Below are 14,330 nucleotides of genomic sequence, written 5' to 3' on the forward strand. Positions count from 1 at the left end.
GGATTCAGGAACTTTACAGAAAATTGCCTAGAACTCATCTCTCCGTTAAGGGAAGGAGTTTCTGCAGAGAGGAAAAGAGAACCACTGTAGAGAGGGGGAAAGAATCAATTCCCAATTTGGTAAGCTTGCAGGTAGTCTTCTTCCATCAGCATTTCTGGAGGTCTAAGAACTCCCAGGGACAGAGATGCAGACATACAGCAACTAGGCACCAGCTTAGCGGCCCGCTGCCGCTTCAGCTTTTCTTGCAAGTAGATGGTGCAGGTCATTATAATAGTCAGCTCTTGGGCTTCCCTGGTGGCGCAGTGGTTGGGAATCTGCCTGCTAATGCAGGGGACACGGGTTCGAGCCCTGGTCTGGGAAGATCCCACATGCCACGGAGCAGCTGGGCCCGTGAGCCACAATTGCTGAGCCTGCGCGTCTGGAGCCTGTGCCCCGCGACGGGAGGGGCCGCGATAGTGAAAAGGCCCGCGCACCGCGATGAAGAGCGGTCCCCGCACCGCGATGAAGAGTGGCCCCCGCTTGCCGCAACTGGAGAAAGCCCTCGCACGAACCGAAGACCCAACACAGCCAAAAATAAATAAATAAATAAATTATAATAGTCAGCTCTTAGTCAGTGTGCTAGCCCTTCATCACATCAGACAGAAGTCAATACACCCCTGAAAGCTTTACTTCCAGACAGCCATGACCTGACATTCTGCAAACTAGAAGATCCCAGCTGGAGGCTGGTACCGCAGAAAACCACTCACACCGCTGGGCAGAGGTTGCCTCTCCAAGGGCATGGCAAATGCTCACAAAACTTCCAAGCATCTTAAGGAATAGGAAAGACCATCTACTTTGCATTCAATGCAGAACCTCCTGGTCTTCATGGTCCAGGGTCCTCGCGGTCATGAAGGGTTGGGCTTCATCCAGGAACGAGGTCAAGCCTCAGTCAGAAGATCTAATTTGGTGTCAACAAACACATCTCTGGTTCAACCCAACAAACATACAACAAACAGGACCAAGATGGCTTCAGGTAAATGCACACCTGGACTGTCAATAAATTGCCATCAAAAAAGAGTAACATGGGGCTTCCCTGGTGGCGCAGTGGTTGAGAATCTGCCTGCTAATGCAGGAGACACGGGTTCGAGCCCTGGTCTGGGAAGATCCCACATGCCACGGAGCAGCTGGGCCCGTGAGCCACAGCTGCTGAGCCTGCGCGTCTGGAGCCTGTGCCCCGCAACGGGAGGGGCCGCGATAGTGAGAGGCCCGCGCACCGCGATGAAGAGTGGCCCCCACTTGCCGCAACTAGAGAAAGCCCTCGCACGAACCGAAGACCCAGCACAGCCAAAAATAAATAAATAAATAAATAAATAAATAAAAATTTAAAAAAAAAAAAAAAAAAAAGAGTAACATGTTCAGCTGTGAACCTATAATCTAAGGACGCTGAGTTAAGAGGGGCAATTACCCCCTCCCTCTCACAAATTATCCCTGGATGCTTCTGGCAGACAAGACAAAATATATCCCACCAAAGGGGTATTGCTCAGACCCATGGAGACATATCTTTGGATTTTATTTTTACTCTAAGTGGACCTTTGAGGGAATTTCTAACACCCTGGAGACTACCCAAGGGACCCAGGATGAAGAAAGCAAGGTGACTCTGACTAAGTGTGCACTGCATGCCAGACGAGGTATCACATGTACAGATGTGTGATCCCAGGCGTGACCAAATGGAGCTACTCCCCAAATACTAAAATAATACATGTAATTATACCTAAGATGCTATTCTGGGACATTTTTTCTTCTTCTTTATTCTTTCCCACACTTCCCAAGTTTTCTCCAGTGACCGTGGATTGTTTCTATAACCAGAAAGTGTACTGTTAAAATAATAACAATAATGAGACAAGTCTTCCCAATGCAGGTGGAATCCTGGGTCCTTATACTGAAAAGGGAAGCCAAAAAATGGCTATTTCAGTTGACATCAGAGTCACCTGACATTTGAAAAACTTCAAACCCACTTCACACACTCATGACACATTGTAAGAGCTTTCTCTGTGCTAAGCAGTTCTAAGTCCTGAGAATATCAAGTTAGAAAAAACATCATGTCTTACGGGGAGGAGAAACTGAAATGGGCAATGAATAAAAATTATCAGTGGTTAAAGAATTCAGTTTTAAATTAAATCATCTCTAAGGTTCCTTTTGGCCTAAACACTTCATGATTCTAATGCAAGGAAAAGTATAATGACTGTTCTAGGAGAGGAGTAACCCAAAGGCTGTTTAGAGAACAGGAGAGGAAGAGATTAAGTTAGATTATGACATGGGGAGAGGATTGGCAGTGGATTCCTGGAGAAGGCCACAGAGATATTAGAGCCAGATTTTTTTTGTGGGGGGGGTCGTATTATTCATTTGAAATCCAGGGCATGTTTGGCAGTTACAGTGAATCAACTGAAATACAGTTAGTTCAAGTTGCTGGATCTTTGATTTCACCGTTGTTCAGGATTACACCACAAAACGCAATGTAACCTGCGGAAACTTTTAGGCTCTCCCGCAATGCATCTTGGGCAAGGCTGGGCCCAGCTCCTTCCACCATCCTGAGGAACCCCTACACTTGGTCGCCCCTGGTCGCCGTCTGGCCTCGGTGCGGGGAGGTGGCCTCTGGGCTGGGCATGCGGTGACTCGGGCTCCTCGCTGCCCCAGGACACTGGCACGCGCGCCTTCACGTGGAGGCAGCCCCGCTCCTGCGCTGCTGCTTCTAATCTCCCGCAGGTCCGTTTCGCATCCCCCGGCACCTGCAGCTCCTCTGGCCTCCGCCGTCGCCACCAGCCCAGCGCCAGGGTGTCCACGCGGCCCCAGGCCCGAGTCCGCCCAGCCTCTCATCCCCACTGGCAGCAACGCCCGTCCCACACCGGCGCGACCACGCCTAGAGCCAGATTTTAAAGGATGAGTAGGATTTAAATAAGTAGACAGAGAGAGAGAGATGAGAGATGAAAAGAAGTAAGAAAGGCCCATGAGCAAAGGATGCTGGGTCAGTTCAGGAAACAGCAAGTAACTATTGAATCAAAAAGAAAATCTTTGCTGGGTATTTACTGTGGGCAGACCCTGCATTCACCATGAAGGATGCAGAGAATGTGTTTGATGAGACGAGACTCCTGCTCTCAACACCCCACCCCCATCCAGAGGGGATGGGAAATGGGCCATGAGCTTTCAGATGGCAAGGATCTGGTCTAGCTCTCGCCCTGCTACATGGGAGGTGCTCTGTTTGATTAACAAAGGAACGGATGTGCAGACACACAGCACACACACTCGTGATAAAAGATGCAGGCCTGCTACCCAGGCCACTCGACTCGTATCAGGGGTTGGGGCAGCACAAGCTTCCTGGGCTGAGGTTAGTGGCATGACCTGGAGCGGAAGCCAAGATGGCAGGTAAGGAGAGGCTGTTTAGGCGGCAGGACCGACATGGAAGTACTGAGAAAAGGGAACGTTTGTCATATTATGAGAATTAAGAATCCCACAAACACAGCAGTTGCCCATCCTCCAAAGCTGTTAGTGAGTCACAGTGTGGAATAGTGAGAAGGACACTGTCCTGAAGTCAAGAGAGCCAGAATCCATCTAAGGCTCAGTCAGCACTCCCGTGGGACACTAAGCAAAGCATGGGGCCTGCCCTGTACGAGGCATCTGCCACGCACTAGCTCTTGGCATCCTTTGGCCTCCCTGGATCAGTACAGCAACTCTGAGTGGCAGGTATTATTGCTCCTAATTAGAGACGGAGAGAGTAAGATTAAGAAATTTGCCCAAGATTACACATCGAAGAGGCTGTACGGTTGGAATTCCAACTCAGATCTCTCCCCAAAGCCCACCTTCTTCACACACCTGCTCCTCATGTGATAAGAAGTAATAAGCTTAGCTAGGAACCCACCAGCCTGTGGCAAGATTTCCAAATATGTGAGCTGCCTAAACCCTCCCCTCCACATCTCTATAATGCTATGTGATGTAGATGACTAAGAGTCGTAGAATTGCCTCTAACAAGATCCCATTGTGGAGAGACCTTTCTTTCAGTAAGAAAAGAAAAAAAATGCCTTTCCTAAGAAATCTCTAGCTTAAAGTACACACACACACACATACACACACTATGGCAATCAGGTTAGAAATGCAAATTGAGGGGTCATTTGCAATCCTGAACTTGGAGGCAGATGAACCCCAATGTGATAAGCAGAGAAACAATGTGAAACAGTCATGTGCTAGTCACAAGCAGTGGGGTTGCCACCTGTCCGCAATAGTTAGCTATTGAACCCAGTTGTGACCTCCGCTCTACAAAACCCCAGCTCTGCGATGCTGGGCTTTAACCCAGGGCTCCATACAGAGAAAGCAGCAGCCGCCTCTCTCTCCCTGGTCTATCCTGACAGCATTACTCACCAGCTGACTCTTCTGGAGGGCTGCAAACAGGGCAGGTAGGCTGGACAATAAAAACCCTCCTACGAGGGGCTTCGCTGGTGGCTCAGTGGTTAAGAATCCACCTGCCAATGCAGGGGACACGGGTTCGACCCCTGGCCCGGGAAGATCGCACATGCCGTGGAGCAAGGAAGCCCATGCGCCACAACTACTGAGCCTGCGCTCTAGAGCCCGCGAGCCACAACTACTGAGCCCAAGTGCCACAACTACTGAAGCCCACGTGCCTAGAGCCCGTGCTCTGCAACAAGAGAAGCCACTGCAGTGAGAAGCCCGTGCACCGCAATGAAGAGTAGCCCCCGCTCGCGCAACTAGAGAAAGCCCGCGAACAGCAACGAAGACCCAACACAGCCAAATATAAAAACAAATAAATACATTTATATTAAAAAAAAAACCCCTCCTATGAATCTTGAAAATAACCCCGCCTTACATCTGCATAGTTGTCACAAGGCACAAGAGATTTTTCGCATATATTGTCTCACATGATTCGTTCCCCCTGTGAGTTACAAAATCACATGTTACTATCACATGTTCCACGAGCAAGTTGATGCCGAGAGAGGGTACAAAATACGACCCAGGGAATAAGCTAGGAAATGATGGAGCTGGGATTCAAACCTATGTCTTCCTACTCCTAATCTTAACTTCAGCTCATCTACTCATGGCCAGAGACACACCCCCTGGCCAGCCCTCTCACCCCAACTCCTTTCCTTCCACTCTGGGTCAGCAGGGCGATCTCCGCTGAGTAGACACTGTTGAATCAAAGCCCTCCTCTCCTCTTCCAGGAAAGAAAAGTATGTGCCTATCTGAAGTCAGATGGTCTTAGGTGAGGGCTCAGAGTGTACCTGCCCAAGCATGGAGCACACCTGTTTACATGGCAGTGAGAGTCCCACACCTGGCTTCTGGGACTTTTAACCTCCACAGACAACCTTTCACTCTGCTAGAATCATGGCTCATTCACTAATTAAAGGGTATCATGCACACCAGCTAAGAACTTGGAATAAGGAAGCGTATGCGAAAGCATTAGCCCTGGAGATGGCACTAGGTACGGTTTGCAGAAAAAGAAAACCAGGAAAAATGATCCACCTGGGACAGCCCGTCCCCACACTTCATCACTTCTCTAATAAGCTAGCCACAGCTCGTAGGGAAGGAAGCCACCCAGCATAGGACAAACCCAGGGAGAGCCCAGTAAATTAACCAAAGGGAGAGGGATACGCAGTAGAGAGAATGAATGAGAGAGAAAGCTGGTGAGCCAACTTCTCCCATAACCACCTGTGAGGTCTCGCTCACCTCTGGCGCACCCCAGGCCAAGGACAAGAACACTTGCACCCCAGGCCAAGGAGCCAGGGAGACAAGGGCGAGTGGGAAGGATTAGCCCTCACTGCAAGGTCTTGGAATGAACTTGGCATCATATCCACGCCTTGTAGCATGGCTGCTCGTTGCAATCAATGGGTGAAAAAGATCAGCCTCCCGCCTGGAGTATGCTCCAGGTTTCCTAGAGTGGGTGCCCTTTTGGACACTCTCCTGAACCGCTTGACAATCCAGCCCTGAGACCCATCCCCTTTTCAATGCTAGAGGAGGTCATCCATTCAGAGTCAGTCTAAGGAGGGACACTCAACCAAGTCAGTCTTGAACCTGGTGAGGATGGCAGATAATGACATGACACTTACTAAGTAATAAATTGTGTCCACAGGCAGCTTCATTATGTAAGAGACAACCTGGAAAGGTCAAAGGGTTGGGTCAGGTTTTACAGCCTGATCTTTGGCCTCTTGGGACCCCAGGGACCGAAGTGATAGGCTAAGTACAAAACTGCAGCCTGGGATCAAAGAACCTTTACTTCTAAGTGGAACTTGGTCATGAATTGAGAGGAAGCCACTAAGTGGACATGTGGTTATGAGGATGCTTGAGAACTTGGCCCAGGGTCTACTACCAACTGCAGTTGCTCTCGCTGCCACCTTCCCTCTCTCTCTGCTGTCTGCATGTTCCATGTGTGTTCAGGCAGACAGAGGAACAGCTGAGTGTGTTTCCGAGCTGCGTGGTGCGGTGGTGAAGCTGAGCGTTGCCACGGCACTAGAAAGCACGGGGTGGATACAGGGATGGTTTCAGCCTCCAAGAACGAGGCTTTTTCCCCAACTCTCCCCAAGCCACCCAAGACATCGTGCGTGACACGTTTTCGGACCCTGTTTACTCCATTTAGAAAGGCTTCCAGGACTGCTGGTCCCTTCCCCCCAGCTCAGACCTGCTTCCTCTTTAGCATACATAACACCACATCCTGATCTTGCTGGGCTCTTTTGCCCAGTGTTTCATGCGGATAATACAAAACAACTCCCCCAGGGAAGAGAGCTCCAGGAGGTGCCAGAGGCAATGAGCCCTCCCCACGCCCCTCCCCCGCCCACCCCCAGGCACTCTTGGCTTTTCCAGAATCAGAGACAGCCCACAGCAAGCATAGAGGCTGTGTGCAGAGACTGGTTGTAGCATTAAAAGAAACTCCGAGCAAGAGTCTGGTAGGCAGTGGCTCTGAGAGCCGGCGGGGAGTGGACGCACCACAGAGAAAGGTAGGGCGTGTCTTCATTAGGCAGAGGACCTCAGACAGGAGCTGACAACAGAGTCCAGTCTCTTTGCAACTGCAGTACCTGCCACCCCGAAATTACAACTGCAATTTGGCTCGAGGCTCTGAGACTCAAAAGCTCTCGGTTCTCCCTTAAGGCGGCTCTGGGAGAAGCGGCCACACTGGGCTTCCGGAGGGTCCCACAGCACCTGATGTCCCAGACCCGCCTGGGAGCAAGGAGGTGTGGGCAGCTGCAACCAGACCTGTTATGCCAAGTTCTGCCTAGCGGCCCACTAATTAGGCAGACACAGAACCCTGGCAGCCACAGCTCTCCTCCCATTCTTCCCCTGCCCCTCCAGGAAGCCCCGTCCTGAAGGGGATCCACCACCCCCTCCGCTTTTCCTCTTTACTCAGCTCCACTCTCCTCCTCCAGGCTTGCGGATCTCACAGCTGCTCGCCCCCTCCCCACACCACTCCTCTCGTATCCACGTATCCACGTTGTTAAGGGATCATCATACAGGCAGCAAACGAGCCTTGGAGTTTCAAGCTGAAACTCGCAGACCAGCCAGCCTGCAACGTTTCACCCTCCCAGGCATCTCACTGACCATCCTGTGTATGGGTCTCCACCTAGACCCTCCTCTTTGGCCCAGGGACCCTGAACATCTCTTTGTTTTTTGACCTGCCAGCAGACCAGACAGAGACCCGGGGTTCCCCGGCCTCTCCTCTCCCCGCACGGAGCTCAGAATCCACACAGGAAAAGGAAGGAAAGAGACTTCCACACCTTTGCAACATCACCTGCTCCAGCAAGCTCCCAAAGCCACTGGAACCATCCAGGCTGCCTGGGGCCCCGCACCCCCTTTTCTGGCAGCTTTAAGCTCCAGCCCAGCCCACAGGATGCAGTGCCTGATGCCACTTCCGAGCAGAGAGAGAGAGAGAGAGAGAAAATGCCACCTCGTCAATGACAAGCTGTTCCAATCACACAGCTCAGACACCAAGTGCCCTGGACCACGGACAGCTCAGGCCTCCTCCCTCTGGGTGGGTGGAAGGCAACTCAGCACCTCTGGGGTAAACGATCCGCCACCACGGCCAGGCCCCCTGCTCGCCCCGCACAGCTGACCAGACAAGAGTGCTCCAACCCAGCAGGCAGACCTCTCCGACCAGTTCCAACAACTCTGGCCAACTACCCTCTTGGCCTTCGACTGAGACGCTCCTCTCTCTCCTGCTCCAAAGCACAGAGAGACCTCGAACCAAGCCGGAGACCGCCAGCGTGGCACTTCTCCAAAGGACTGAGCGCAAAAATGAGCTGAAAGCCAAGTACTCACTGTGGTGAAGTCCTGGTGGCCACACTCCTGCCCTTTGAACTTGCAGTAGAGCATCATATCCTTCAGGTCATGGCCCACGCGGTGCAGGAACTCCAGCATGCTGAACTGCTTGGGTTTGTAGTGCTTGAAGTTGGCCTTTTGCCGCAGGGCCTCCAGCACCGTGGGGTCAGCCAGGTGCGGGTCCGGGATCTGCAGGTTGACGTCCAACAGGGCGAGCAGCTCCCCGGCGTGGTACAGATCATTGGTGGTGAGCCTGGAGAAGCGGAAGCCGTTGAGGTTACAGAGGGTCACGGCTGGGAAGACCAGGCTTTGGGCCACCACCTCGTCCACCTTGGTGACGTGCTGGTAAGAGAAGTAGTAGGACACCCTCTCGGAGCTCTCCACCAGCAGCAGGCCCAGAGAGCCCACGAAGGCCACAGCCCAGAGCACACGCCGGATGGTCAGCGGCCCGTACACGAAGATGTGGCGGATGCCGTGGAGGGTGGAGGTGTTGGCGAAGATCTGGATGCTAGAGGGTTGCAGGCTACCCTCGCTGGGGCTCTCCTTGAGGTCCATGGGGACCCTGTGCAGTTCCGCAACTGGCTTCAGGTTGGTCAGATTTCAGAGAAGAGTTCCCAGTCTTCGGGCTCTGCTTAAACCTTGACGTTCAAGGGAGGGAAGGAAAGGCAAGCATCAGGCCAGGTGCCGTGAGTTTATCCTGAGAGCCCCAGCTGCACGCTGCCAGGGGTGAGTGTTTATATAAAACCCATTCGAACTCTAGCTCCTGATTTTGTCCAGGCGATAAGGAAGGCTGGTTTTATTTAGGGAGACACCAAGGTGATGTGGAAGAGATGTGGGTGGGAAGGGAGAGCTTAGCCAATGGAAATAAAGTCCTCCCCCCTACACACGCCACTAGAGACAAGATTAAAAGCGAGAGCGAGGGAGAAAATGCTTAAAACAAGTCGCTCAGCAGCTCGGAGCCTGTTAACCAGTGCGTAATGCCCCGCGTTAACCATCCTGGGGATGTCAGGGCGGCCACGCTGATGCACTGCGGCCGGGCGCAGCGGCAGAGCTTCAGAGCTGCCGCCGCCGCCGCGGCTCTGGTCCTCTCCTCTCCCCGTACTGTTTTGGACTCCGGATTCCGTTTCTCGCCGCCGGCCTCCGTCCCTCCTCTCCTCCTCCTCCTCCTCAAGGCCCCCTTTTTTTGGGCAGAATTCCAAAGGCAGGCGGGCCGCGGCTAGCGCCTCGGAGAGGCGGTAGCGCGCGGCCGCGGAGAGGCGAGGACCGGGAGGCTGGGAAGGATGCTGGAGGTTCGGAAAGGGACTCGTCTCTCCCCGCCCACCCACCCCGCCCTGCCTCGCCTCCCCGAGGAAAAGCGAGGACCCAGAGGGCAACGAGCGAGCCGGCCTCCCTCACCCCCTCCTCCACCAGGCTGTTCGGGGCTGGGAGAGGGCAGGCGCAGGGGGGGGGGCGGGGGGGCGCGGGGGGGCGCTGCTGGGGGCGGGGGACCGGCGAAAGTTTCTTTTTGGTCTTTTTTGGAGGGAGCTAGTGGGGGCTTCTCGCCCAAGGTGGGGAACCAGCCCTGGGAATGAGGACTTGACCGCCGCCCCCGTAGATGGCAGGAAGGCACTTGGTAAACTCCCAGGAGCCGGGTATGGGGGTGAAGGCAACATTCCTTCGCACCCATATTTGCTCCCGGGTCAGACTCAGCCTGGGGTTTCCAGACGGGAGACGCTGGAAGCGGGGAAGGAAGGGAGCTGTAAAAAACCACAGTGCCTCTGCTGCCGGCGGGAAGGGGACATTGCAGGGAATGAGGTGCCGCCCCTAGGAGACCAAACGAAGAGCAACGTGTAGCCCCCCCTCCCACCACCCCCGACAGAGCTGTCAGGAGGTTCTGCATCTGAAAGAGAAAGACAGCTGGGGTTCCAGGTAAGGCTGGATGCCTTCCCTTTGGGCTGTGTGCCTGTGTGTGTTCTGCCCCAGGATTTGCCAGATGGAAACACAGCTGGAGCTATAGGTGGGAGAGAGGGATTGGGCTTTCAGCCACCTACCTCCTTTTTCCTGAAAATCCACTGGAAGTAAGCTCCTGCTAGCAGGTGGGTGTGGTTTGCCCTATGCCAGGGATCAAATGGCTAGAACCTATAGAATCAATGATGCTAAATCCCCTTCAGGAGGAAAGGAACAGAAAGTTCCAGTGGCCAACCCAGTGCACACTCCCAGTCTGGGGCAGAGCCACATGGAGGCGCCTTGTTGGGCCAACCTGGTGTCCCCAGGGCATGCCCAGCTTCAATAACACTCCTTGAGAAGAAGGCAGTTTAGGGAATGTCCCTCTTGGTTTGTATCTACTCTGAAATGTTTCTCTAACCCATCTGCCCTCTCGCTAAACCAGAGCCAAACCAGGAAAAGTGTCCGGATGCACACTGGGGCAACACGTGGCATTAAATGAGTGATTTACTGATCAAAGCTCAAAGAGCAGAAGCGTCCTGAATTAGCAAAATGACAGAGGCCAGTTAACCTCATGTGTGTGTCATCCCAGAGGTCCCAGATCCCTACCTGAGGGCTGCCTAGATGGGGATGGGGTTTTCAAAACAGGGGTGCCAAAGTTAGCTAAGACTCTATCGTGTCAGGACCGGGTGAGGATGTCTTATTTCACTTAATGCTTTCAACCACCTTGACAGGTGTGTGTTATTACCCCAAGTATACACACGAGGAAATGGAGGTTCACGAGAGTAAAGTCACACAGCTCATAAGTGACGGAGCTGGGACTTGAACTCAGGCACGTTTGCCTCCAAAACAGAGACTGAAAAGCAAAGCCAAGACACTCCTTCCCAAATTTAGGAAGAGGACAAAACATTTCTACCCCATGTCCCCCAACACACACACACACACACACACACACACTCACAAACTCACCTTATACTACACACAGACCAGCTCCTCCTTCCACAGACGTGAAGCAGCCCTCCTCTTCCTCTCCACCAAGCCACATCCCTGGCGTCCATGTTTCTCACAGGAAGACTTCCCTAATGCTCCTTTGCAGTCTTTGGCTCATAAGCCTTTTCAACAAGTCTGTGGATCTCTAACTCCATACCAGACACTCTGTTGGTTTTGGGGAAACAAAGAGGAATGGGACACATTTCCCACCCTTGATAACTCAGGGTTCAATGGGGCTGGAGCCAGCGTACGTTTGCAAACTGGCCCTGTACACACAGAAGGCAGGGAGAGACCGAAGAAAGAGGCAGCTGCTCCAGGTTGGTCGGTGGCAGGTTAAATAAGCAAGAGAACTTACACGCGAGGTTAGTCTTGGGCGCTGCGAGCGGAGTAGGTCTCTGCACCCACCACCCAACTGTAGAAGTTGATACAGAGGCCTTAAGTGGGCTCAGGCACATATACCATCCAGATGGTCTCAACACCACCTTACTCTCTCTCGGCTGTGTCCTTAGGCAGCTTCTAGCTTGGGGAACGCACTTTCCAAAGACAGGGAAGCGTGAGGAAACTCTGATTGCCCTGGTCGCGTCCTCTGGATGACCTCCCCCAAGACTCCACCCCTCCTGACCCGCTCTAGTTTGCACGCGCCCCGCCCTCCTCTGAAACGTGCCCTGAAAGGTCAGCCCGGGTTCGCTAGCATGGAGCTCATTAGATGGTTATCTGGCTACATTGGAGGCAGATGCCACAGCAACAATACAGGCACATGCAAGAGAAGCACAGGTTAAGACAATAATTCCCCAAATCATTGGCAGCTTCTCCCACCAAGAGCTTCCTGTTCAGAACCACTGATTTATAAGTCCCCTAGGCTGGGGGCCGGAACACTCAGGGCATGCACTTGTGGCCTTGTGTGATTTAGTAAAGACAACACAGTAGCAGACAGAAGACTCACCAGGTACGAACACACAACATTCTGCTTGGCTAATGACACAGGTGCCTCCTGGCGAGGCAGTGATGATGTCCAAGGCCATCCTATGTTGGAGGACAGCTTTTCTCATTAGAGACATGTCAGTGTTCTGAAAGGACAGGCTTTGTTGGTCTTCATTCAAGTCTTGCTGGGGGGATTTAATAAGGGCCTCTGTGTGTGCTACAGTGTCCTCCAGGCTGATGGAGGGGACAAAGATGGCGGCCAAATGATGGTACCGGTGGGAAACAGAACGTGTGCCCCCGGCCTCGAGGAGAGAGAGGTGGCAGCTTTAGGAACTTGACCTGGTTGCGCACACCGTTCATCTTGGCCAGGGGGGGCAGCGCTGCCAGGTGTGAGGAGATGGACTGGGGGCGGGACAGGCCAGACCAGGACCCCACCTTTTCCCCTCAAAGCTGTGTGTTTCATTCCAGGTCTAGTGTGTTTCCACAGGCTCAGCCTGCAGCAGGACCACGGGATCCCAGTGGAGACTGAGTAGCTCTTCCTTACCCAGGGGTGCAAAGCAATCCACTCAACCCGATGGGGTGTCCCATTGCAAATTGCAGTAGATGAAGCCTCTCCCAGGCGTGAGGGGGTTTGGTGTTCTCAGCAGCACAGCAAGCTAATCCACGGAGAGAGTCCGGGCAATGGGTTGTCTCTCACCATTTCCATATCTTTACGGGATCGGGTGCCTCGGCAGGGGTCCCCAGTGTGGTATATGGGGCAACAGGCCCTTACCTGACCAAGGTGGTTCTGTTAGTAATTTTATCTGCTGCTTTAATATCCCATTTTTCCTTTCTACCGACCCTGCTGCTTGCAGGTTATAGGGGAGAAGGACCCCTCATTCACTGTTATTTCTTTTGCCCCATCTTGTACACCATGACCTTTGCAGTGTGACCCCCATCACTATCTATTCGATGATGGTATCCATCCACGGTACTCAGCCTCTCTAAGCCCCCCGGTGGTGGCAGCCCGGTTTGCACGGTCACAGGGGAAAGCTTGGGTTAAGCGAGATGCAGTGTCCACACAAACCAGGGCAAATTTAGAACCCTCACTCAACAGGAGGGGGCAAATATAATCAATTTGTCAATCTCTCACCAGTGGGTACTCCAGTGGACGGCCCCACTCTCCTTTGGCAGTTGCCTTGAGCATTGTTTAGAACACACAGGACATGCTGTTACTACATTTACCAAATCACTGTATTTCGAGGGCAACCCGGTGTCCTTGGCAACAACACCATCCCACCAGAGCACCACGTGTCCACTTTTCCTATGCTCCCAATCAGCTGTATCTACTGAAGGGCCAGTTGCTACGGCTTGTACCCAAGCTAAGGCATCAGCTTCCTGATCGCCAGGAGGGGTCAGTGCCTCCTGAGTCGGGACATGGAGACAGTGAGGACTGCCTCAGGCTCTTGCAGGTGAACCCAAATGTCTTTCTGCCTAACCTGACCCCACAGGGGCTTATTCATGATGATCCACCCCTAGGCTTCCCTTTCTCCAAGCCTTAGAACAGCCCTTTAGAACAGCCCAACCATCAGTGCAAAGGGTTAACAGCCAGGGCTCATGAGTGGTCACCAGCCAAGTCACTTGGAGTTCAGCCCTCTGGCTGCTGTGGTTCGTTCCTGTTTCCAGGCGTCTATGTACAAGGCATCAGAGGGAATTTCTCCCACTCCCTCCCTACAGGCCACAGGAATAACAGCAGGTACATTTGGAGAATGTACCTTCTCTACAGGGCCTAGGAGCACCTACCTTTCTAGAGACAGTGGGCTGGTGGGCAGGGTACTCCCCTGCTACAAATATATGTGTCCCTTAGTCAAAGTTGGGGTTTGAGCCAAGGCAAGTGTGTAGATGGAACATATTCTCAACCTACCCCTTGATAGGAAGGGAAGTTCTTACCAGGATCTGCTGTTCCTTTGTGAGACTCAACCCAGAGAAGTACTGTGTACCCTGCCAGGACCTGTTGTTTTATGGGGGTATATTGGGTTTCTGCCCCCTCCCAGAGCTGGGACCAAAATCCTAGAGGTTCTCTCTCCTTCTGCTGTCTTTGCTGCAGTACCCAGCCATACCTCTAGGAGTCCCAGACACATCTAACTCAGATGATAGCCCTGCTCCAGAGATGCCCAGAACTTTCATCTGCTTCACTAGTAATTTTGCCTTCTCAAAGGCGGCTCACC

At 52.9% G+C, this 14,330-nt stretch overlaps 1 protein-coding gene across 1 annotated transcript in view; it reads right to left on the reverse strand.

Annotated features, from left to right (window-relative positions):
- ASIC2 (acid sensing ion channel subunit 2) overlaps nucleotides 1–8,844 on the reverse strand; it is a 1,041,202-nt gene extending 1,032,358 nt beyond the window's left edge. The window contains exon 1 of the mRNA XM_007190164.2: nucleotides 8,290–8,844. Within this exon, the coding sequence (XP_007190226.1) occupies nucleotides 8,290–8,844 (555 nt within the window). The remainder of the gene's footprint in view (nucleotides 1–8,289) is intronic.
- Nucleotides 8,845–14,330: the final 5,486 nt, after the last annotated feature.

Source organism: Balaenoptera acutorostrata, chromosome 20, assembly GCF_949987535.1.
Source record: "Balaenoptera acutorostrata chromosome 20, mBalAcu1.1, whole genome shotgun sequence".
Taxonomy (NCBI): Eukaryota; Metazoa; Chordata; class Mammalia; order Artiodactyla; family Balaenopteridae; genus Balaenoptera; species Balaenoptera acutorostrata.